The following is a 27,116-nucleotide window of genomic DNA, read 5'->3' on the forward strand; positions in this document are numbered from 1 at the left end:
ATAAGCTTTATACACCTATGAAGTGCTGACAGAAGCCTTAGCTGTAAAGTCAGTTCTCTATTCATGAAAGGATCCACCCACATGGATTCAATTGCAGGATCAAGGGCATCAGTCATGTAATACTCTTTAGAAACCACAGCATCCCTCTTCATTAAAATGCAGACTTTTGTGCCTGCTGTGCTCTGCCATTTTATACAGGTGTCATTGATTTTAAGAGTGCTACAACATCACTCCAAATATTTATAAAATGCATCTGTTAACTATGAAGTGCTGTTTTCTCTGGATCTCTGACTAGGCTCTGAAATGAGTTTTCCTAACTGTTAGCTCTATTTCTCGAGTCACTAAGCCCATGCTAAAATGTGAATGGATATGCACCAGTCCAACATATTAAAATTGAAAGCATCAAGGTCATTTTAGCCAAAACAGTACAGAAGCAACATTTGACAGCCATAGTTAACTAGTACTCTATAATAAAACAGGCCACTTTTAAGTCAGCAGCATAATTACAGTGGTAAAATACAGCACAATAAGGCTGGCAGAACCTAGCTCAAAGCTAATAATCACCTTGAGTCACTGAAACATAATCTATGTTTCAAATCTAAACATAAGGAAACATCTCAAGCACTGAACGAACCGACATACCAAATATAATATTTTGCAATCCCAGACCATTATCAGGATGATATTAGCTAATACTGAGTTTTCTGTAAGTTATAGACAGAAAAGTCTCTACCCCATGTATTCAAAACCAAAACAAGCGAGCACTTCTAGTGGAAGGTGTCCTTAGTTTGAAGGACTTTAAAAAAGCAAGAAAAATCATACAAACTAACCTTGTGAGACCATAAGGGCACCTTTTATACTCATAGGATGACAATGTTGAACACCTAACATATGCAATTTTTTCAAGTGCTTTCAACACATTGTGCAACATGCATTGGTTTCTGTTTCTGAAACTCCAGACTCAGTTACTCGTTAACACAACGAGTTTCACTGCAAGAATACTACACAACAGCAACAGATGTTGGCATTGCAACTCAAAGAAGTATGCTGAAAGAACTGCAGAAACATCTCTCAGCCTGTAAAGCAAAGTCCATCCAGAATGAGACATATTTAAGTGCCTTTACATACCTGACGGGCAAATCCTTTCTCTGTATTTGCCTGCCCAACTGTTATTTTGCGCAGGAATCTGTCATTTGTATCCACCACTGAAATAAGGGAATAGCAAAAGCAAAACATGTTAACAAGGACTCGAGGATCTGGGTTTTTCCAGGCATACCTGTTGTTATACATTTAAGATTCAGCTGCTTGAACAGTGTAACAAGACAGCCACATTCCTGCATGTTAGCATTAGCACTGACTTGGTTTCTCCCTTCTACTTGATACTATTAGATGACAGGTTGAAATAACTCAAATACAATTTCCCTGAACAGTATTTGAAGCTAACAGATTCTTAATATTCTAACACACAAATTAATATTTTACCTACATAAGAAAAATCTGTCTTAGTAGATACAATGCACCTCAGACCTACTTCAAATCATTTGCTTCATCATTGGCTTGTTAAGAATTGATTTTAAGACTGCATGATGTAGGTTAAAGTTGGTCTGTTTCTCTTTTAAAGGATGATTATGTTGTCAGATTGGTTCTTCCAGACAAGTCACTTTCTTGCACATCACAGTAACTAACTCCACATTTAGTTGCACAGCATTCAAAGGACGTTTTTTTTCAACTGCCAAGATCAACCATCTGCTATTTAACACAACTTCAATTTCAGACAATTGTATTTCTAACCTGGAAACACTTTTGGTGTTGCAAGGGCATGTCCAAACCATCCTGCGGAATTGCTAACTTCACTAACAATCATTGCAAGCCAAGTCCTCCAATTCTGCACTGACAACACTCAACTTCAAATGTTTGCAGGAACGAAATGGAAAGACTGAGAATAAGCGAAGAGCTCTCTCAACTGCTGAGAACTGATCAGGATGTTTCTTAGGAAGAAACACTAGGAGGATGTTTCTGTTTGGTAGAAAATGAGACCAAACTCCAAGACCTCTCCTTTCCAGGAATGGCAACCCCTACAGAATGCAAAAATAGGCTCCCTCTTTCTTATGGGCACTTCAGCGCTGCAAATATTTCCATTTGCACCAACCCTAAAAGAAAGGGTGGAAGGTACTCGTTTGAGATCAATTATATGAAGTTTAATGAGACCAATGTGCACTTCGGTCACAACAACCCCACGCAACACTACAGGCTTGGGGAGGAGCAGCTGGAGAGCTGCCCGGCAGAAAGGGACCTGGGGGTGCCAGTTGACAGCCGGCTGAATATGAGCCGGCAGTGTGCCCAGGTGGCCAAGAAGGCCAACAGCATCCTGGCCTGTGTCAGAAATAGTGTGGCCAGCAGGAGTAGGGAAGTGATTGTGCCCCTGTACTCGGCACTGGTGAGGCCACACCTCGAATACCGTGTTCAGTTTTGGGCCCCTCACTACAAGAAGGACGTTGAGTTGCTGGAGTGTGCCCAGAGAAGGGCAACAAAGCTGGTGAGGGGTCTGGAGCACAAGTCTTATGAGGAGCAGCTGAGGGAACTGGGGTTGTTCAGTCTGGAGAAGAGGAGGCTGAAGGGAGACCTCATTGCTCTCTACAACTACCTGAAAGGGGGTTGTGGCAAGGTGAGTGTTGGTCTCTTCTCCCAAGTAACTAGCGACAGAACAAAAGGAAATGGCCTCAAGTTGAGCAAGGGAAGGTTTAGAATGGATATTAGGAAAAATTCCTTTACTGAGAGAGTGGTCAAGCATTGGAACAGGCTTCCCAGGGAGGTGGTGGAGTCACCATCACTGAAAGCGTTCAAAAAACATGTAGACGAGGCACATCAGGACATGGTTTAGTGGGCATGGTGGTGCTGGGTTAATGGTTGGACTTGATGATCTTAAAGGTCTTTTCCAACCTTAATGATTCTGTGATACTCTTGATCAGTTCAGCCTCTAGCTTGGCAATCAAGTCAATCCTCTGCTGGATGTAGATTTCAGCCATGTTCATTTAGAAGCAGAGAATAAAGGATCCTCCAGAGAAGTTGTCTGTACTGAAGGTCAGTGAAGTGACCGCTTTTCCTGGTGCTTTTGGAGATTAACAAATTTGTCTGTATAGAAAAGGACAGCATAATTAACCCAAGAACAAAAGGGACTTTGAATCTCAACCCTACACAACCCCAATTCAGGGTTGTGACTGAGCTGGGAGAAAAGCAAGGTTTAAGCTGCTTCCCCTTCTTGGGCATTTCACATGCGGCTGTTGTAAATACCATATGTGCCTTTTTCCCACTACATGGTATTTAGGCCCCTAATTTCTTCAAGAATTCCATTTAAGGGATGGTGCAAGGTTAACTCAATTTGGTTTCTATTTATATATAGTCACACTCTAAAATACTACAGTACTGCCAGAAATTGCAGAACAGAGCCCAGTAGATGGAAGCAGTAGCCTCATACCAAGCTGTGGTACCATATGCCACCATGAAGCCATATGGCAAGACGATCTCTCAAGCACAAACTTACCTCCTAGGAAGCTCAGTCTCACGAGCAGCCTTAAGCAGACCTGTATGTCTTTCCTGCCCACCCAGGCATGGCTGAGAGCAGGAACTTGCCTTCCCACCAGGCTGGACAGCCAGTGGGCTGCTTTTTATCCGGCCCTTCCTAGTGAAATCAGGTAACCTGAAGACCCTTTCCATGAAATTATAACTACCCCTGCAACTCTTTCTGGTTATCAGGATATGCTGGCTTTCTCATCATGGTCAGAATTCATTCTCCAGGAAGACTGAAATAGCTGCACTTAGAAGTAGTAAAATAAGAAATTTTTTTTTTTGCCACAGAAGCAATTTTTCCTTCTCCAAATTTTCCCTCTTCCTTACCCTAAGTAAATGTTTCAGGAAAGTTTAAGTTCAACCAAGTGTTAGGTTTAATGTATCTGCTTCCTTATCCTCTCGAGACATAAACAAGATCTGAAGACCAGAGGAAGGGTAAGTAGGGGGAAGTTTTCCTTCTTTTCAGTATGTTGTACCTGTTCAAGTTCGTATAAGATGACAATGAACTTTAAGCTTGTGACACTTCTAAGGAAACAGGTCCTAACTAAAATTAATTTTCAGACAATCTGATAGCTTTCTCTTCTGCCCTACAAATTCCCTGGTATGTAACAAGCTTCACAGACATATGGATTGCAGAAACAGTCTCAAATAAAACATCTCCCAAGTTATCTAAAACATTCCTAAACCCACTTTTTTTCTGTAATGTTTAACTCTATACGATGTACATAACTTATGTGGAATAGAAGTTTCACTAACATTCTTTGAGATGAATTAAATAACTCACTTGAGGTTAACAGCTGTTGAAGTAATGTTGCCTCCTCCCAAACCCGCGCTGATAAAAATGGTGGGTTGTATTACACTAAATATTTATATTACTCCTTCATCCTAATACAGGTCTCTTCCATGTAGACATACTGTGTGACTAATAAAAAGCATCTTATGCCACAACCCCCAATATTATCTTGAGAAAAATATCCCAAGTCTGAGATGACATGCACACAAAGGGCACAGTAAAGCACAGCCAAGACTCCTCACTTCTCAACAGATTCACCTTCTTTCTCTGAGCATCACAATACCTTCCATTTAACAATGATTTTGAACTAATAACTTTGGTTATTGGTTATTTGGTTATTATTTAAGAACTTAGGAAGAAAATAAAATCCAATGGAATTTAGCTCAAAATTTGATGCGGAGTTTGCTTGCTTAAAAAAGGAGAGATACAGGAGTTGAGGTAAACACTAAAAATTAACCCAGCACTAGAATGGGAAAATGCAAAGGGGAGTTGTCTAAGGGTGTGAGAGTGGATATTGGTTTTCTTGGCACCCATAGTCGAAACCACACCACATCTTTCACTTCTTCTTCCTAACAAAGCAAACAACTCAAGACAGTTTAAAAATAGGAAAAAGACATAATTCCCAAGGCCTAGTTAGTCTCTGAGCTACCCAGACTGCTGAGCTGGAGAGGATGAAGGACCAAAATCAAGTAGAGTAAGTACAAATAATCTAAAACCATAATAGGCATAGTAAAGAAAAGAAGGGATAAGATCTGTAAAATGCATAGAAAAGCTATTTTCATATGTTTTAAGATGTATTATCTAATGTGAGAGAGACAAGGGACATACTTAAACTGTCAGAGCAACCTACCTTTCAGAATACTAGTGAAGTCTCTTGAGTTACTGCAGATATTTGACCAAGTTTAGAGCAACATACTGCACCCAAATTTGTTATGCCCCTACATTTCCCACTTGCAAACAGTCAGAGAGCAGAAACAGCTCTGACTCAGGTAAAATGAAGCAAATTAGGACATAAGTTATGATTAAATCCAAGCTGAAGTGAGGCTTTCTGATTACATACCTCTTTGCCATGTTATGGTAGATGGGTCAATATCAAGGCGTGCAAATTTGCTGATCTCTTCTTCTGTTAAAGTCCCAGGATCAGTCTTGTTTATTCCCAGCCTCTACACAAAAACAAGTTAAAGAAATGCAATAAAGTGGCTTTTTTTGCTTCAAAAGGTATAGCTGCTCTGGCTTATCAACCACACTTTCAGCAAGCATTTTGGAAAGAAGCATATCAGGACCAAAACTATTTAAAAAAATCAAACACATAGGAAAACACCTGTAACTAAAATATGGGCAAATGCAGATGGAGAAACAAAACAAAAAGGGAGAAATACTCATAGGCAATTAAATTAACAATCTCTTTCTTACACAGAAGAGACTCTTACTGAAATTCAAAGAGAAAATTCAACATTATCATTTACTAGTAAAAAGATAATTAATTGCTTGCTCTAGTTTGTGGACATCTTTGAAAGACCCATGCATTGTCTTGCCTGAATCATCTTTGAATGAAATAAAAACTTCTCCTTTAAGAGCCCATCATCAGTAAACTCAGTCACTTATAACAAATGAGCCAATACCTCCTGGCTTTTATGCATTCACTATTTCAGCACCACCACCTTTTTTTAGGTGAATCTACATAAAGACAGATCAGAAAACTGTGTTTAAGATCTTAGTCTTAAAAAAAAAAAAAAAAAAAAAAATCTTAATTTTCTCTGGCATTAGAAAGCATTCCTCAGTGAATTAACCAACGTGCTTACACTTCAGGATTAAAAATAAAGCAAATCTGAAAGACTACAAATATTCGCTGTCAAACAGCTACCACAGTTACTTCCCTATTTAAACTAACAGTCATTTCTAGAAAGCTGGGCACATCGTTTTGAGAGTATTAAAACTGTTTTCATGATGCTCCTTTCTGAGGATTGGTCTCTCAGACTGTGAGGGCTGCTTTCAAATCCAGATGCAGGCAGTGGGGCATTTTCCACTGTACTGAGAAGGGCAAAAAACTGTTGAGAACAGCTTGTAGGTTTTGATACCTGGTACTCCTAAGACTTTTCAGTCCAGTTTTAATGAAGAAAGGCTTATGTCCTCAACTGCCAGTCCTTTTTTCTATCCAGAAAAATCCTACCCAGATTTTTCTACTCTGTTGGCCAATTTGACATAGTTGGGGGATAGTTTCTTATAAATTCTATGAAAATAGGCAGATTGAGAAAGGAGCAATATCCCACTAGCATCTTCTACTGGGGGATGGCACTCAGAGTTCAGTGCTCATCCCTCCTGCCTGGGGAATCCAGCATTTGCCCAGATACATTTTTCCAGAGCATTTTGCCCAGAACATTTTGCCACAGAGGGTTGACAGCAAAATTTTCAGTCATTTTATAACTTTCAACTGCTGCAAGGAGGGCTGGGCAATGGGACTGCAAAGGAAGCAGCCTACCTCTTCCAGGGTCTCAGAAAAAAGCTGAGTGATCTGGATGCTGATGGGAGGAAGTAAGACGCAGAGCTGATGTGGGAAAGGAGACAAAGAAAAGACTGGGATAGAAACAGATAAAGAGAGGAGGTAAGATAAGGAGGTCTTAGACTAATAATTACTGGGAAAAAGAGAAAAAAGCTGAGGAGCAGGGGAATGAGAAAGGTAGCTCCTGACACTACACAAGGAGTTTGAAAAAAAAAAAAATTCGCATGGGACCTTCTGTAATTACAAGTCCAAACCACACATGTAAGGGAGGAGATTCAATGTCAATATTCCTCTTTTGAAAAAAAAGTAAAGATACTTTTTCACATTTGATTTTTTTTTTTAGTTATAAGGAATAATTATACTAAACATAATTCACAGCAAAATAATTCAGTTATGTTGGAAATTATGATGCATGTATTTGAATGTTATAGAGACAAATTTTTTTTTTTACTGAGTTGCAGCTCATGAGAAGAGAGAGAAATCAATTTCAACTGCAGAGATAGTTGGTATGTCACAAATAATCAAAACGCTCCCCCTCTTGCCCTACCTGTTACCCTACACGCACTGGAAACAAGAACAAAATGAAAATACTCCAAAGTTCTGAAGGAAAATTCTGAGATCTACTCTGCCACAGAGTCAAGCATCCATGTTTTAGTTTACTGGCATTCAAATGAGCAGTGCAAAAGCTTAAAATCTTATGAGAAACTATTTATTTTTTTAACTGAAGCTGGTATTACCTCTATTTTCCTTTCCACCCTCCAATTCCAAGTCCATGCTTGGCAGCTACCCATTGTCATCTGGTGACTCTGAAACACCGGTCAGGACTCAAAAGCCAACAACAAACAGGGAACTGGACACAGAAGACTGAAGCTGTCCTTAAGGGTCATATTCAAGGGGCTCATATTCTCCTTCCTCTAAGCTAGGGGACTGTGTTGCCCTCTAGGTATTTATCAGAATGGCAGCCTCAAATCCAGATACGTCACTCCTATGTGAATTGCACAGGAAGCACTTCTGGAAGCATTCAGGAAGCAAGATGGGATGCAAAAATATACTATGCAAACAAATGTACTTCTACCTCCAAAGGAAGAACACAGTAAAATTTACATCAACAAAACCCCAGAAGTATATTCTATAATAAACTTTCAAAACCAGAAAATATTGCAAAACCAAAGAATGTGAGCTTTCAAATGTGACTTTACCATAATAGGAAAAGTATTGTAAAACCTCTAACGTTAATATTTCATCAGGAAACACAGAGCATTTAAAAACATTATTGGTTTATTTCAGAATAAAAGAATAGCAAAAATGTTGGTTATGAAAATAATATCAGACCCAGACCATATTACTTCAAGGATGATGCTTTCAGAAAAAAGCCTGGACTTGATAAATTCACGAGGGAGGTTTATAAAACTCGTTCCCATACATCGAACAATTTTGAACAAGTTGTGTAAGAGTGTACGTTTTATGAAGAGATACTGAGATACTGTAACTGAGGAGAGACTACACTTACTCTCAGACGGGCAAGCTGAATAGCAGAAAATCCTCTCATGCCATTAACTACTGGAACCAGTCTGTTATACAAAGCCTAGAAAAAATACACAAGAAGTTAATGAAAGAAAAAGTTACAACCAGGAACTAGTTAAATAAAAAGCCAGTGTTTTTATTTTATGCAGACTAATTTCAGTAAGAATTTCCCAACCACATAAGTTGTGGACTTCTAGTTAGCAATTTAAAAAAAATTCTGAGAAGGTGGTAGGCTTTTGAGCAATGCCTATGATTTAACAGTCTAAATCCAATTACCAAAATTACTGTGTTTCTATGTTTCACAAAAAAAAAGTATTATTTTTGAAATTGGGAACCATTTAAAACTTTAACCAAGGTCCAAACTATTCAAACTATAACCATCATTTGCAAACTGGCCTAAATGCACTTTTGCGTCATACCAAGTAAAGGGGCTATGACAACCCTACTCAGTTTTAACACTGTAGACAAAAAACAGGAGGCTCCCACCCTTACTTTCTCTTTTCCCTTTAAAGACTCGAGTTACCATTTGTGTTAATGTCACAACAGAGTTAAAGGAGGGAAGAGGATCTAGTTTATTTTCCCCACAATCCCTTCTTTTTAAGGTAGATCATACCCAGCAATACATCACATACCTTTAAAAGGAATATTCAAATTAGAATAAGATTATATATAGAGAAAACATCTTTTATTAGACTATTTAGTACAATCTGAAATAGTTGACAGTGTCCTGGGCATAAGATCCTCATCTTAAAAACTATCTTATGATAGTTATTTGCCAGAAAAATAGATTCTATAAGCAGAATTTCCCAGCAGAACACAGAATGGCTTCAGCAATAGTTTCTGTTCACGTGGTGAAAATATAAAAACATAATCAACTTATTTTGCTTTGAAATGCAGTTTATAGAAAAACTGAAGAGAAAAAAATGTCATGTGGATACCAGAAAACAATTCTCACCTTATCAGATTGAGTGTTCTCATGCAAGATCCTAGAATCAATAGCAGCAGCCAGCAAATTATTTGCAGCAGTTATAGCATGAATATCTCCCGTCAAATGAAGATTGAACTAGAAGGTGAAAACAACGAAATCATTTTATAAGAAACTATTTAATTAATCTCAGACAGATTAGCAGCAACAATCCTTGCTATCTCCTTGAGGTTGCAGCTCAGCTCCACCTGCCAGCGTAGATGAAATATTATCGGGCTGAAAATACACCAAGCTATATGAAGGACTTGTTTTCACCCGAGTAAAACATGGTAAAACTACCCTTAGTTTAGCCAAAGCAAGCCACAGACATCTTTATTCTTTGCTAAATGATCCAAGAATGAAAAGCCCAGGGCTGCGGTTCCACATCATTAATACTAGATCAGCTTACTGTCAGTGTTTACTAATTGACCTGGACCAGAGGTGCGCATTTCTGCCGAATCCCCTGGAGCACAGCGTGGGTGCTGGCTTCGGGGGTGTACGCCAGCTTTCTGCTGGCCGCGGGAGGACAGCCCGTAGCTGATCAGGCACGAACTTCGCCGATACAAAGCTCGTCCAACAAAGTTTCGTGGAAGAATCTGAGATCAGCAGTTTAGGTTAAATTAGGACTTGTGCTACGTAGGTACCGTATTTTTTTTACCTACCTCTGACAGAAGGAGGCGGAAGGCCAGTTCTAAGCGCGCTGCGGCACTGACCGCAGAGGGGCACCGGCAGCCACCTCGGCCATGCTCACGCTCACGTGCAACAGGGGGTCAAACCCGTAACTAAGTGCTACCTTCGGGCTCAGCTCAGACAAGCTGTACGCTTTCAAGGTGGTACTTCACCAGTTTGGGCCACGGAGTGGTTTTCTTGAGCTCTAAATTAGACCCTTTTGGGGTGAAACCATCGTGCACTTCCGAACAAGCACTGCGAATATATGCATAAGCTTAGCCATACTATCCTTACGTGCCCCACTGCCCAGAGCATCTGCTTTACTGTTTCACACTCTGCAAACCAGCACAAAACCCTGCTGCCGGCTACAGCATGCTGAAGCCCCTGGGCGCACAGATGAGCCTGCTGAGGACAAGGGAGGGCGGCTGAGGAAGGCAGCCTGCTCGGATGGCAGCAGCCATCCGACAAGAAACACGATACACGGTCTGCATTTCATCTCTGCCCTTGGCCCCGCCTGTCCGTAGACGCGTGGGTCATGTAGCTTTACAGCGGGAATGTTTGCTAGGCGAGGGTGCACGCTTCGCTCGGGGTATCGCTATTTTCACAGTCAGAGTATTTTGAAAGCGTGCACCCAGCCGGCTCCTTCCAAAGCTGGCATGCGATTTTCAGAAGCCCTCGAAGAGAGCGAGGGATGACGCCACTTCAACAGAAATCTGTTTGCTTGTGGGTAGAGGAAAGCTGCAGATTAACTTAGAGGTAAGAAAACAATTCTTTCACAGAATCACTAGGTTGGAAAGGACCTTTAAGATCATCAAGTCCAACCATTAATCCAGCGCCACCATGTCCCCTAAACCATGTCCTGAAGCACCACATCCACACGTTTTTTGAACACTTCCAGGGATGGCGACTCCACCACCTCCCTGGGCAGCCTGTTCCAATGCCTGACCACCCTCTCAGTGAAGAAATTTTTCCTAATATCCAATCTAAACCTCCCCTGGCGCAACTTGAGGCCATTTCCTCTTGTCCTATCACTAGTTACTTGGGAGAAGAGACCAACACCCTCGTCGCCACAACCCCCTTTCAAGTAGTTGTAGAGAGCGATAAGGTCTCCTCTCAGCCTCCTCTTCTCCAGACTAAACAACCCCAGTTCCCTCAGCTGCTCCTCATAAGACTTGTGCTCCAGACCCCTCACCAGCTTTGTTGCCCTTCTCTGGACACGCTCCAGCACCTCAACATCCTTCTTGTAGTGAGGGGCCCAAAACTGAACACAGGATTCAAGGTGCGGCCTCACCAGTGCTGAGTACGGGGGCACAATCACTTCCCTACTCCTGCTGGCCACACTATTCCTGATACAGGCCAGGATGCTGTTGGCCTTCTTGGCCACCTGGGCACACTGCCGGCTCATGTTCAGCCGGCTGTCAACCAGCACCCCCAGGTCCCTTTCCGCCGGGCTGCTCTCCAGCCACTCCTCCCCAAGCCTGTAGCGTTGCATGGGGTTGTTGTGGCCGAAGTGCAGGACCCGGCACTTGGCCTTATTAAACCTCATACAGTTGGCCTCTGCCCATCGATCCAGCCTGTCCAGATTGCTCTGCAGAGCCCTCCTGTCCTCCAGCAGATCAACACTCCCACCCAACTTGGTGTCATCTGCAAACTTACTGAGGGAGCACTCGATCCCCTCATCCAGATCATCGATAAAGATATTGAACAAGACTGGCCCCAGAGCCGAGCCCTGGGGAACACCGCTTGTGACCGGCCGCCAGCCGGATTTAACGCCATTCACCACAACTCTCTGGGCTCGGCCATCCAGCCAGTTCCTCACCCAGCAAAGAGTAAACTTGTCTAAGCCACGAGCCACCAGTTTCTGCAGGAGAATGCTGTGGGAGACGCTGTCAAAGGCTTTACTAAAGTCCAGGTAGACAACGTCCACAGTCTTTCCCTCATCCACTAGGCGGGTCACCTGGTCATAGAAGGAGATCATGTTGGTCAAGCAGGACCTGCCTTTCATGAACCCATGCTGGCTAGGCCTGAGCCTTTGGTTGTCCTGCAGATGCCCTGTGAGCACTCTCAAGACCAACCACTCCATAATCTTCCCCGGTACAGAGGTCAGGCTGACAGGCCTGTAGTTCCCAGGATCCTCCTTCCGGCCTTTCTTGTAGACGGGCGTCACATTGGCAAGCCTCCAGTCTTCTGGGACCTCCCCTGTTAACCAGGACTGCTAATAAATGATGGAGAGTGGCTTGGCAAGCTCCTCTGCCAGCTCTCTCAGTACTCTCGGGTGGATCTCATCAGGCCCCCCACTTCGACAGGGCCAGGGCCCCGGGGGCACCACCAGCCCTGACTGTCCCTGCCTGGCCCCCCCGGGGTTCCCCATGGCCCAGGACCCCACGTCAGCCCCCCAGGGCCGTCAGTCCCTGCCCCAGCGATGCCGCAGCAGGGCCGGTCTCCAGCTCCCCACAGCCCTGCCCAGCCACGGGCCCCACCAAGACAGGCCCACCCACAGGCCCATGGCCCGGCCTGGCCTCAGCCTACCCACACGGAGGTGCCCTGTGCCTGGGGCTGTCCTGCTGCCCCAGCCCCTGCAGCTCCCCAACAGCCGGCACCTGTGAAAAACAATTTTTCACAGGCGACTCCTCTGTTTCACCACTGCTGTTGAGCCAAATCATCTTGCTTTTACTATCTAGCAAAAGTTGTGCTATTCACCCCTCCACAGTATTCTGGGCATGTCTCACACTACCACAGGAGGATCAGTCCGGCTAAAAACAAGTTCATTTCTCCACACTCGGTGACTTCTGCTAAAAAGAAATATTAAATCTATATTTGAAAAAGAAATTTCCTCAACCCACCAGCCCTGGGCCTTCCTGCCTTTTTCTGCTCCACCAGAAAAGTAATGCTTTCTCATTCTCTTTTGATTCTCTATCTATTGATGGGGATATAAAAGGAAAAAAATAGCAGTAGACAGCTCTTTGTCTTTTAGGTTACGTGTGGATAGCAGGCTTTCTTCCGAAGCATCAGAAGGATAGCTGAGATATTAAAATATGTGCAGTATCTGTGCAAAATTTTTGCACCCTCACTCTGCAGCCCCTCCATGTCACACAACGGGCATGTGGAGATGGCAAGGACCACGTGGAGATGGCAAGGACCACGTGGAGATGGCAAGGACCACGTGGAGATGGCAAGGACCACCTCAATTCTCCAGGCAGACCATCGTCACCGACCAAGTGCTGCAGTGGCCATCTCTGCCTGCCCACCCCTCCCAGTGGGACAGGGACTTGCTGCCTCCCCCGCTGTCTCACCTCCTCCATGGGAATCACTTGAGCGTAACCACCGCCGGCTGCTCCACCTGCACAGGAAAGCATATGGTGACATCAGACCCACACTGGTTTTGGAGAACAACCACCCTTAAACTCACACAGTGAAACATACAGTGTTGGTGACGCATTTCTCAGCATTTTGATTTCTATTAGGGGATCAATGATGCACCCAAATAAACAGGATTTCCTTAAACCTTGCTGACTTCTTTCAGCAGGCAGTAAAAGGGGAATTCTTGATCTGAAATGAAAGGCTATACATGATGGCTGGCCCAGACTTTGGCTACATAAGGGCTACCCTCTGCTTCTGCCCAGATTTAGGACACGGTCATGCACATGCAGCTGTTGGGGGAAAGATGTAGCAGTCACGAGCAAGCACTGCTTCGGAATGAAACCTTCATACCCTTGCCTGAGCGCTCCTTCCCCACTGCCTCTCAGGGTACAGGCAAAGGAGTTTGCTGTAGCCTATGCACAAGTTGAGTGGAGAGATTAAAGCACTCACATGCACCAGTCTTGGCTGAGAAGCACCAAGCACCAGGAGCCTTCCAGCTGAAATCAAACTTGTTAACTTAAACTTCAGCAAAGCAAAGTAGAGCAGATGGGGAGTGCTTGCCCAGTTAGGCACCAATCTCAGCTGAGAAATGGCAAAAAAAAGATTGCATTACTTTCTACCAGCATTGAAGATAGGCTTGAACTCTGGCTGGCTCTTACCTGGCCCTCAAGCTCTTAAAGGGTTTCTAGGCAAAAGGCAGCGGCCCACGATTAGGGGCAAAAACTCAGAAGAACAGAAAGAAAAGATTCAGACCTAGCCAAATATATGATGCAGACACAGCTGAACCATACGCATAACTGCCAACTTCCTTAGCTTGGATATTTCCAATCAATACGACTGGATTTAGGACTCCTTCTCAAGGAAGGATTAAACAGTAACATTTAGAGACATCTTTAGAGAGTCTCCAAGCAGAGGAGTCACTGAAAGGGTGTGTACTCACACAAAACTGCTCCTGGCTAACACATTCCCATGCCCTTCATTATGTTTGGGCTTTATCTGCATTACCAATACACGTTAAGTATACAAACATAGATATGAACCTTGCATGGGAAGAAACCTTTATCTATTAGTTATATACTTATCAAAAAATCCAGTATACTACCATTAGGACAATCCACTGAGATAGTGAGGTAACTAAGGCATTATAAAAGATAAAAAAAGGCAAAAAGCGCACATTATTTCCTTTTAATCTGAAAGGGATCATACAGTCTGCAAGTATTATGTACCTTTAACTCCAAAAGTAGGTCCTTGGGAAGGTTGTCTCAGACAAGCAAAGGAATTAATGTTAAGGTGTGCAGTAAGCGCCTGAACAAGACCAATTGTGACTGTGCTTTTCCCCTCTCCTAGGGGTGTAGGGGTTATTCTAGCAAAACAAGAAAAAAGATTAATCACATTCTTTGCCAATGTCAGCCTGGCTAACGATATCAGAACTTACAGCTTTTGATTTCAACGAAGGATATTTGTACAGTACATTTCACTAAGATTACTTTAGCTCCACAAAAATACTGCCACAATGTTAGCCCCTAGCTCAAGCTGGAATGTTAATATACATGTGTCTTCAATTTACTATGATAGCAGAAAAAGAGAAGATTATTTTGGCAAAAGTTCTAAAAAGAGTATCTTGAATTTAGACATTTTTATTACGGCACCAAAGTCTCACCAGTTTCATTAACAAACCATCCATCAAGATACTCTGAGCATGTATTAATACTTTTCTGTAGTAATGCATGAGATGTTTTATTCTCACTGCTCAAACTTTGAATGAAATAATAGAATATTTTAAATTAAATAACTAACACTTCTGTTTGTAGAGCTCAACTATCCCTCTCCAGCTTCCATGTCATCATAATCCTCAACAATGACAGATCAACTGCTTTTCAAATAAAACAGGACACAAAAGTCACTATGTGCAACTGAAAATTATTTTATTTTATACTTATGTTGCATAGTATTTTTGCAGATTTAAGGATGCAAAATTGAGTCTGACCTCCTATACAAAAGCTCAGGAACCTCATGCTACAACTCCCACACCTAGACCATCATTGATCCAGGACAGAATTTTAGAAAGACACGTAGTCTCAAATCAGAGACTCTAACCTCCACTCAAAGACTCTATTCTTGTACCTTTAATGAAGGGACAATGACAGATGATTTTGCAAGTAGAAAACTTCATCAGCCTTCTGTGAATGAGAGAGACCTCAGTTTAAGTGATGTCCTCCCTACTTTCAAGGTCAGCACATTTGTTTATGATCCATGTTAAAAGTGTGTGTGAGGGTACTGGGGTTTTTTTTCTTTTTTTTTTTTTTCTTTAAATTCCTTAAAGTGTGAACACATCTCATGTCTCCAAAATGCATTCAAATAATTTTTGAGGCATAGCATTTTTCCTTCTGTCCAGCAAAAGAAGAAAGCCCCAGTCCTTTTTCCACTCACACCACTCTCACACAAGTCCTACTTTTTGGCAAAGTGTAACCATTCATATCTTTGCTGCATTCACTACCTGCAGAGAAGCAAGTACCTTAGTGAAGCTGACATTAAGAACTAATGTTCATTCCCAAGGAAATACAAGTATACACACGCATCCTAGTCAAAGGGGAACCCTTATCCTATGACCTCTTCAAAACTTGAGCTAAAATGTTTAGCTGTAATTAGAAACACCTCCTTTCCCAAATAGTAGTTGTTCTAAGATATTGCTATCCTCAGATCACAATTCAAATGGCATAAAACATTACTAAAAGTGCCAAATGCAAGGAGACATCTGTGTTGCCTCCTTGCCTTTAAGATTCAGCTTAGTTCAGTTAGTACACAGATTGACAGAAGCCCCGCTTTGTCCCCAAAAATATAAACACATGAAAAACATTAACTTGTCTCAAATATATCTTTTACATCACCATCCAATCCTAGGCTTTTTGTTAAAAAAAGAAGCCTTTGTTAGGTATGCCTACAAAAATTTGGGCAATAGGAGGCAAGCCAAATTAACAACTCCTATGCTGTTCTAGGAAAGAATTTTCCTATGCAGAAAAGTAATGTTTTAACTCAAGTTCCACGGAAATCAATGGGATTTATTACATCTCTAAGAGATTCCCTGAACTGAGACGCTTCAGAAATACTACTTTGTCTACTGATAGCTTTGAACTACTCTAATATGACCATATAGTACATGGGTTACTTAATTTGGGCATTTGTTTTTAGTCACTTTTTCCATGTTTATAACATCATGTTTGCAAATCATCAGATTCTAAAGCATCATCAATATTCGTCATCCCGTCTTGCTAGAGCCACACTCCCTTCACTTAGAAGGGAATTCACAGATTTTTTGCAAAACAACTATGTAAAGCCAACAAAAGGTGGAAGGTTTAGAGCACATCCTGAGAAGAATCCATTTTATCTACTCTCAAAAGCAGTTTTGGTCCTTATCATCTTTCTATCCATACTATGCCTTCTTACTTCCTTCTGATCTACTGAGGAGCACAGAACACTACTTCATTTCTTTCACTTTCATGTTTGCAGCTCCTGAATGGATACTTTTTAATCTGTACATTGTTAGAGCAGCGAGCCCTCCTGGTTTTACTGTTGCTACAATTATAGTTTCTGATTGTCCCACCACTGTTTCTGCCACCTCCATTTCGTGCCAGGATCCTTACTTTTGTACAAAGATGCTTCTTTCAGAGCACCACAGCCAGGTCAACTCACTTTCACTACCAGTTGCACCCTCCTGACTCCTGTTCTAACACTGGTTGCCCAAAACCCATTCGAATCATGATTAGCATGGTTTCTCCCTTGCCCCTTGTTCTCCTACCGTCTCATTCACTTTTGTCTATTGCCCGAATCTCATTTACTTGATCCTCTTATTCCTGTGTGTTAGAGCCAGATTTAAAGAATATATAAGTAATCTTGAGGCATTACTGCACTCATTCAAAGACTTAACAAGATAGTAACTCTTTAAGCTACTGATATTTAAAACACCATCAACAACAAAATAAACACAAAACCCCACCAAAACTATTCAGCTATGAAAAAGACACCTATAACTGTTTACTGGAAGTTACCAGTAAAGGACTTCCCACAAATCCCAAAAACTCAGTGCACACAACATCTGCACTGTTAACAGAACAACTTGTATTCGCATTGCTTCCTCTTGGTGGTTACCCCTATTTCTGAACATCGGATACTTGAAGTTCACATTCAAGAGAATTCAGAGACACCATCACTAGGTCATTTACTCATGTGCAGCTCAAAACATGGCAGAAGGCTGACCTGGCATGCACAGCAGCACAGAAACTCTTTACAACTCTTATGAAACAAGCAAAATCAAAGATGCAGCCTACTCTTCAGTAAAGGGAAGGAAACTGGAGTTGACAAATTAATAACCAGAAGGTATGTTGGCAGTTGCATGAAGAATAGTATCTACTTGTCGCAGAAGACACACACAATCAAGCGCCACATTACTAAAATGCTCTGGTAACCTGGCTGGCCTGTTCTAAAACGAGTATGTAAAATGAGCCAGAAAGCACTGGGAATTTTCTATGAGAAAGACACTTTTCCAGAGAACAAAGAGAGAAACGCACCATTGCTCATTGATCAAACTGGGAGGAACAGATCTTGCCTCCACTGTACATTGATACTCTGCACCAGCCACATTCTTACTGAGAATGTGGCACTCTGGGAGAGCCAGCCTCCACCAAAGCAGGGGTAAAAATAAACTAGGGCAAGCTTAATTTCACCAGTGTACTCATGCAAGCACACAATGGTTTGCAGCAGTAAACGGACATGTCTTTGCAGACAGGACCTTGACTTCATCAAATCTTCCTGGCTTTAACAGCCTCCACTTTCAATGTGTTCCTTAGATGGGCTTGTTCATTTTAGTCTGTTCTCTCCTTTCTGAGAAGCCCTGTGATTCTTAGTTTTCCTGGAACTAGAGTTACTCAGATGAATATCTAAAGGCTCAAAATGTCTCAAGGCAGCTGTGATGGAGGAAGAAAACCAGTAACTGGACTTCCATAAACAGCACTTGGGTGACACTCTCCCAAGAAGCCTCGTCCGCTGCAGCAGGTAAGAATAGGCACAAACCTCTGAGAAATCAAAACCAGGAACCTGACTTTTCAGTCTCTTTCCATCTAACAGAATTAACAAAATGTGACGACTCTGCAAATCACACTATTCAGTGAGGCCAGACTGGTCTAGCCAATTCACTCACCTACCCCCAACTTCTCATCTTATCTGAGACGCCCTGGCAGGACACCTTCGATTCTCAGCAGCCAGGAGACTACAGGATAAACCTTAAGATCTAAGCAGTTATTTAATAGTTTCAATAGTTACCAGAATCTCAGTTTTAAATATTAGTTAAAAAAAAAAAAAAAACATAACAAAATAACCCACAACATCCCTCTCCTCCCCCCAAAATTAAGAAATTTCTATTCCAATAATTTCCTTAGAAAGCCTATTTTAAATATTTCCCCTTTTGTACCTGGCCCACTTTGATGAGTTTTTATAAACAAAATAATCCATTTAATCTGTTTTGTGGACATTGGGATGTTTTTGCTGGCTACACTACTGAGCCTACACTCTTGCAACTTCAGTCACTCGCTCACATGAGTATAAAATTACAACTGCCAATGGCTAACTTTAGCTCAATTGTGCAATGCTGTGTTTTGACCTTATGCAAATCTAGAAAAAAAGACCTTTTAAAATACAGTAAATTTTAATGAACTTCAAGAGACTTTTACACCCATTTGCATTCTTCAAATTTAATATGTTTTCAATCTAAACACAGAAACCCCACAGTCATTTTCCTACTTAAAGTTTCTTTACCACGTACCAAGCAGTCACCAGCTCCTTGGCAAAGTAAGTTTTCCATAACATTGGAAAGCCTTCTCTCTTTATGTATATCAAAACAAAGATAAGAATATGCAGACTTTTTGTTTGTTTGTTATACATCACATTAGCTTACAGTGGAGCTGTTTCTGTGGGAAAGCTACATGAGGTCTCCCAAAGAGAAAATAAACAAACAGTGAGATGATACACTGCACCAGCTGTAACCTCCTCGCAGCTACCCCAGCCGCTGTGACTCCAGCGAGAACTTTACTGGATATGCGACAATTCTCCTCTTTGAAATTTCCCGTCTTCAAATCGTCACTATCAGCAATTTCAAAGATTTTTAAGGAGTTCACCATTCCTGTGATCGACATGGAAACCTGCAAAGTCTAGCAATGGAGGGCAGGGGCAATTGAGTTCCTACAAATGACATCCTCACCTACATGCATCTCCCATCCGAGATTATGACTGTCAGAAATTTATTTTTGAGCACAGTTGCAACTCCTGTCACTTCATCAAGGTGAGATTATGACACCATTGCAGTGGCATCCTCAAAATGGGACTGGAGCTTCCAATTCCAAAAGCACAATGATCACTGTCCAGCTAAAATAACTGAACAAAGCCAGGAACAGGCTGAGGAAATTCACAACTACAAACTCTCAAAAGCCGATGAAGGCCCATCCAAGACAATTCCAACCAGGACCTGTGCAATGATATGTACATGACAAACTGTCTCAGTCATGACTCTGCTTTGGACTGTCAGATGTTTCACTGCATCAACACAGTGGTATTTTCCCCACTTATTCTTCCCTGTACTTTCCTCTTTTTTGTATCTACCATTTTTCTTTTCTTCTAAGCACCTTGTGGCCCAAGAAATACAGTGAACAGAAATACAATCCAATACGTACCCATTAGAAGCAAAATACAATTCCAAATCTGAAAATTCAGTCCCTAAGATATTTACCATCATGCAGCTTGTATAAGCATTAAGTTAGTATTTATTTCCCTCCATTTTTATCTTACTGAGAAGGTAGTTCATCACAAAACAATCTATTAATGTCAGGTGAAAAGTACTGATTTTAAATTTTCCAGCACTCAAAATCCAACACATTTCTTACTAAAAAAACCATTTTATGTCATAATTTTTCCATATTCTATTATTCCTCAGCTTGCATTTTTGAAGTGAACAAGTTTCCGGAATTAACTGGTAAAAGCCACAGCACCAGAGCATTTAAAAACAAAATGCTGGAACACACACAGAGTCTAACAAATTTTAGACGTAGTTTCATATTGTGTTTACGAATATGCCATCTACATGCTTGAATGCATGATTAAGTTATCCTGGGCACTAAACTTAACTACTAGGTCATGCACATGTTTTGTTCATTTGCATGCTCTCAGCTTGCAGTTATTGGGAGGCAGTTTGAGTTAAAAACCTATGTTGCAGGATATGTTATTAGTGCATTAAAAGCCTGTATACAGGCAGTTGATGCCCAAGGGCTACAGAGCTACTACCCCAGAGCTACTCATGGCTCTGACCCCAAAGTGTCTTAACACTAGCCCTATTACAAGTCAAACACTGAGCCTTGTAACAAGTCACACACAGACACACACAAAATGAGCATGAAAAACAGTGAAAAGAATGCTCTCCACACAAAAGAAAATGTTAAGTTATGAAGAAATTAAGTCTTCATCCTATTTTTGGGTGACATGATCTGTTATCAAACTGCGATTTTTCAGCATACAAAGTATGCATTGATGTAGGCAAATTTGTGTGCATTCAGAAAGTGCAAAGAAGACTTTCCAGTTAGTAGCAACTTTTAAAAAAGTCATAAATACAGCTAATCCTTAGAGATAAAAAGGTACCTTTGGTTGCATTTTGCTATTCAGAATAACAAGTTTGGGCTCTAGCACATCAGAAATAAATTCTCAGGCATCATGAAACATTTAAATCCGATTGTGGAATTACAGGCACAAACGTCACTGGCTGCATCATGGACGGAGGTTGGAGATTTTGCAGCTTCTTGAATACACAGACACTCTTCACTCCCTTCACATATGAACAGTTCACAGCATACATAATAAATATTTCCATAAGACCAAATACCCTGAAGTATAAGCATGTATCTTAAATGTTTCCCCTGAAGCACTAAAAACTTATTCCTAAAGCCTGTACTGCATCATTCTAAAAGAATTTCTAAATATCTTTGGTTATTGTGAACAAACATAATAATCCAAATGGCAGGTTTTGGTTGACCTTGCCTTGGCAGAGAGAAGATGAAGAATGCAACTGAGGATATTATTTCACTCCCCGATTTCCACACTTGAGTGGTAATTCAGTGTTCATTGTACTGAACATTTCCCCACCAGATGCGGTTCCCCACTTTTCTTAAAATCAATGTCTGCTACAGTCATTTCAGCAAATGAGAACAGCTGAGAACACATAAACACAAGCTATATATCTATTTTATATGTACAATATTTCCAAGTCAAACTTTGAACTCTTTCAGAAGAGAATGTTCCCACTCTTGTAGCCGCCCTGCCCAAGCTCTCCTTGTGCAGCAGATGTAGGTTTGTACTCACCCCACCAGACGCAACGACTTCAGAGAAGTTACAAATAGCAACCTACTGCATAATGAAGTCGGGTAGGTACCAACCCAGCCCTTTGTTTGTGAAAGGCACTTCAGCCTTTATACATGTTACATAAAGTTAAGAAGATACAATTTCCTATTTGTTGCCAGTGTTTCACCTTGCTAGTCAAAACTTCCCCATGTGTATACAACTCTGTCTGTGCCAACAAAACACCATTCAGGCAATTGCTCCAGGCACCTTCCTTGAAGGAGACTAGGAGTCAAAGCAGTGTGAAGAAATGTAAGCACTGGTGCATCCAATCTGACACAGCTGAAATCCACCTGAATGGGGCTTTGCATCATGGTATCTTCCACCTCCAGACATTTTCAAATAACCTCTGCTTCTGTGAGACTCTGCTGCTAGAGAAGCCCGACACAGCCTGCAGCATGGTCCCCAACTGAGGTCGTTGACAACATGAACCTGAAAGTACATGGTAGCAATTTTCTTCAAACTCGGCCAAATGCTGAATCTGCTTTTCTTTCTCCAAAGCAGCAAAATACAAAATAAAACTCTACCGAAGGAAACCAGGCTCAACCAGCTATCATTTCCTTCTCTTAAACAACTGCTCCAACGCCCTCCAAGAACATCTTTACACACCACAGTTTGATTATATAGCTTTGAAGACAACTTCATAACTTGCCTGCCTCAGCTTCGTAACATCAGGTCTCTCAGTATACAACAGCTCCAACTCAGATAGTGCCAGAAATCCAGGCTGTCCTCACAGGAAGGTAGTAAGGCAAACAGTTTGCAAAACACCACCCCGACTGAGAAATTGGTAGATCAAGGCAGCTAAGAACAGCCTTCTCCTTCTGGATGAGCTTAAAGCTATATTTTAAACTGGATTGGTTTTACTTACAAGGAAGCAACAATATAGATTAAGTCAGAATATAAACAACACATTGCAATTTAAATATTAATGAAAACTTTCATGTTTGTTCACAATTAGAAGCTTCCACTTAGCAAACCAAGTGAGTGAAAAAATGTTGTGTCACTGAATGCAGAAAAAACCCACAGCTCTTCAGAAGAGAAGCACATAATTCCTGCTGAGCATAGCATTTGCTATAATCGTGGGAACAGAGAGCAGGATAAGCCTGCCTGGAGACATGTCTACATTTCAGAGAAAAAACATGGCTTTTTTAAACTTTGTAATCTGTTCTTCAATAAAAAAAGTATTTGTTGTTAATATCAACAGATTAGCATGTAGCTTCTGTTAAAGTTTGTTTACAAACAGGCACAATACATGCAGACTTAAATATTCAAGCTAAGCATTTAAAATTCTGATAAAACAGTAAGAAAAGCTCCACACACCAACAGATAACATTTAAGAAGCTTAGAACAAACTACCTTTTACAAAACTATACTTTACTTCAGTAATAACAGTTTGGAAGAAAAGTTGTGTTGCTTCAAAAAATTTCAGAAAATGCTTGCTTTCAGAAGAGAGCAACATACAGCCAAAAACATCCAGGGTTCTTATTTGTGCAGTGTATTAAAAAGATGTAAGCTGCATGTTTATATTAATATGAGTGGAAAGGGTGGACATTAATGACATTACTGTGCATTCTTACCCAGCAACTAGAACATATTTTCCATCTGGTTGATCCTTTAACCTTTCCAGCAGGGACAAACGTACTTTGGCTTTGGTTTGGCCATAGATCTCAATTTCATCTGTAAGCAATCCTATCTCCTTGGCAAGTACATCAACAGCTTTTGGACGCTGTGCTCGGGAAATCTCAATATCACTGGAAAAGAAAACAAATAGGAGCCAGGAGATTTCTCTCAGCTTAGGTGGTCGACGACAGAGCACAAAACAATAGCAAATACTCCAACAATGGGGTTATTGTAATCAGTTTTTCAATCCTCTCTCGCATTTTATTAACCAAACCTAAATATTAGCTAACACCTAATATAATATTGAAAATCACGTGTGGTGTTTGTTAATTGCTACAGTTTCACAGAGTTCTCTCGTTTAATCAGGTTCCAAATATTACGTAATGCTTTCATATCAAGCTAGAGACGTGTCTGCTGGATGCTCAAGCACGTCCCACTGGAATGGATGTTTCTGGTTTTGTTTTTCTTGCCCACCCTCCCAGTATATTTCAGCATATACACTTTACTAAAAAGCACATACATTCCTTGGCCAACAGTCAGATGAACACATTAGCTAAGCCTGACGCTTGTGCGTGTAGCGCGTTTCATCAGAGGGTATCGCCAAGCAAGCTAAGCCTCGCTACTCCCCCATGAGGGCACCAACGGAAAGAAGGCGTTTGAAGATCAGCTCATGCACTTCTAAAACACAGCTACATTGAAAACGGCCACAGAGCAGGAGTTCAATGCACAGGGCTCCGGCCAGAAGCCCAGTGAGCTTATAAACTATTTCCAGCGAGCATTTGCGAGTGGCATCTGAGGCAAGAGAACTAGAATGGAGCAAGCACACATGGCAGAATTGCCTCAGAGGAGGTGGCTGCAAGGCTGGGGGACACTTGTATCTGCAATTCCTGACCTAGACCACCTGGAGTCTTTGGATTTAATACTCCTTCATAGATTTTTCATTTGTGAGCTTGACCTAGTTGCCCCTTATGTTCACATAAGCATTTAGCAGCTGCAAGCTCCCGTGGCAGTAAAGTCCAGGGCCCAGCACACAAGATATGAGTTGTCTCCTTTGGCTTTGAATTACTCACATCACCACAAAAGCAAGTTAAAAAATTACCAAGAGGTTAATTACTTTCAGACTAATCAGGCTAAATTCCTTCCTGCAGTTTCAGTTGATTACAATATTTTTAAGATAGAATCTGGCAATGGCATCAAAGCTAATGTCCTGAACTTTCAAATAGCCTGCAAGACCTTGAATGTCCACAGATGAGCACAGAACCACTGCCAGATCTCAACTCTACGTGTGGACTTCGTCTGTTCTGCATCCACCAGCAAATGATCAGTTTGTGCCAATTTCATTGCTTGCAATTCTTTGAGGATATCCTAAACTGGGACTAGTATTCAATTCTAATTCTCAGGTATCCCACTTCGGTACCCTGCAGCAGCTAAGTGAAACCCAGAATGCATCCATCCAAACACTGACATAATCCAGTACTACAGGACAAGAAGCTACTCTACAATCACAGCACTCAATAGTTGGGTTGCAGACCATTCTGTTGCATATACTAACCTGGAATCTGGTTTCTTTCAAAAACATACTAAGCGCATCCTCTTGCATAGAAGGATATACCTTCGGCTTATGCGTTTCTTCGAACACAACTATCCAGAAAAATGTATCAAGAACACAAGATGGAGTGGCTTACATGGCACATGACAAAGAATATTTAAAGTTTTCATTCAGAACTCTCCATATAAAAACAACGTGAATCTCAGAAAAATACTGGTAAGTTGATGACAGTGCGGTCCCTTAAGGATTTAAGCAAGGCAAATTTGTAGTGTGACTATTCTCCTACTAAAGCAATTGATGTATTCAGCAAGCAGAGAAGGATGTAGACTAATAGAATAGAAAGTTCATTTGCCTTTTTTTTTTTTTCTTCTCCTACTAAATATATAATCCTCTTCACTAAAAAACAGAAGCTATTATTTCAAATCTTGGGCCAGACTATCAAGACTCCCTGCAGCAATCTCAGCCCTTCCTATTTCCTTCATCTCTTGGGCCACAAACCCCTCCCTCAGAGCTCTGGAGGAAACAATGAGGCTTTTGCCACCCTGCAGGTACCACTACTGGCAAAAAGTGAAAGAACCAAAACTGACCAAGCTGTACACTTATGAATAAATTAAAAGGTAAAGAATTTCTAAATAAATAAATTGCAAATATTTTTAGAAGTCAACTAAAATTGACAGTGGATGCTAACAGTTCTCCATTGGTGAAATCATTGCTGTCATCATTTTCCCATCTGAAGTTCCCTCAAGAACCTCCAAGGCAACTAGACTTTTAACAACTTAGAAACTCTTTAATGACAGATTACACACTGATACAAGCAATGAAGTGATAAAAAGCATAATTTCACAACGAATTGACATTTATACCTTAAGTACTGCTGGTGCTAAACAACACATATGAAATGTTTACCTCTAGTTTATTATTTCTGGTAAAAGTATTTTCTAAGCCACAGGAAGTTAAAGATTTGATGATAACTAGCATTTAGAGGTCTACATTTGTAGCTAGCTCTTTTAGTTCGACAATATAGTCTCTATATTGGAGATACCAGAATTATTCAATAAGTTATGTTATTCAATATTGCTGGAAATGCGAAACACTGGTTCTTATGCATGAATGAAAATTGTTAAGCAAAAGGTCCACCACTGACAATGGTAAGTCATCATTTACAAAATACAGGAAAATTTAAAAGATGGGGGAAGGCTCTATATCTACTGAGCCTGCATGCCAGAATTTTTTTTAGTGCATATTTTCCGTTCCGTTCCCAATTTCTTTGGAAATACTTCAATTAACACCCAGATCTCACAGAAATCAAAAAGCAGATGTTCCTAGTTTTAGTGCTTAAGCAGCTTTGCCTCATTTTCAATGAAAACTCCACATCTGTTTCCACACAATGTGGTGTATTACTGTAAGATTACATTTTATGGCAGGATACTTTCCATCTGATGAGTTATTTTTACGTTTAAAAGAAAAAAAGACCTAAAGCTATAGAGTTATCAAATGGAAGCCCTATTACTGGTTATATTAGATGCCATTATATATAATTATGTAAATATTTATGTAGTAAACACTCAATGTCATAGAGAGGTTTGGGAATACTTTTTCTGAGAGTTTTTTCACCATCACACTCATGACATCACATGCTTTAATCTACCTTTTAACTGTGTTATGTAAGGATAGATTTTTCAGGCTTAAATTCTAGAGATGTTACATGCTGGCCCAGGAAAAGTTCAAGCATTTCTTCCCTCTTATGCCCCTAGGTAAAATAGAAAGCTCATTCTTCTGGCATCTCTGTTTTAAAGGACAATTGCATCCATTCTCATTAAACTATTGTAAATGACAGTGAAAAATGAATCAAAGTGTACAGAAAAGAAAACGTTTTGTTACAGCTTTCCAGAAACACAGCAGTGGGATTCAGAATTACAGAATCACAGAGCGGTTGAGGTTGGAAGGGGCCCCTGGAGGTCATCTAGTCCAACCTCCCTGTTCAAGCAGCGCCACGTAGAGCAGGCTGCCCAGGATCAAGTCCAGGCAGCTTTTGAACATCTCCAAGGAGGGAGACTCCACACCTCCCTGGGCAACCCGTGCCAGTAACTCTCATGGTAAAAAAGAGTTTCCTGATGTTCAGATGGAGCCTCCTGTGTTT

At 41.1% G+C, this 27,116-nt stretch overlaps 1 protein-coding gene across 1 annotated transcript in view; it reads right to left on the reverse strand.

The window, feature by feature from the left end:
• MTHFD1L (methylenetetrahydrofolate dehydrogenase (NADP+ dependent) 1 like) overlaps nt 1-27,116 on the reverse strand; it is a gene marked incomplete at both ends in the record, with an annotated part of 149,956 nt that overhangs the window by 100,534 nt on the left and 22,306 nt on the right. The window contains 7 exons of the mRNA XM_081998394.1: nt 1,129-1,205; nt 5,421-5,523; nt 8,371-8,445; nt 9,340-9,447; nt 13,311-13,357; nt 14,604-14,740; nt 23,385-23,558. Of these exons, the coding sequence (XP_081854520.1) occupies nt 1,129-1,205; nt 5,421-5,523; nt 8,371-8,445; nt 9,340-9,447; nt 13,311-13,357; nt 14,604-14,740; nt 23,385-23,558 (721 nt within the window). The remainder of the gene's footprint in view (nt 1-1,128; nt 1,206-5,420; nt 5,524-8,370; nt 8,446-9,339; nt 9,448-13,310; nt 13,358-14,603; nt 14,741-23,384; nt 23,559-27,116) is intronic.

Source organism: Phaethon aethereus (genome assembly GCF_964289735.1).
Source record: "Phaethon aethereus genome assembly, chromosome: 3".
NCBI lineage: Eukaryota > Metazoa > Chordata > Aves > Phaethontiformes > Phaethontidae > Phaethon > Phaethon aethereus.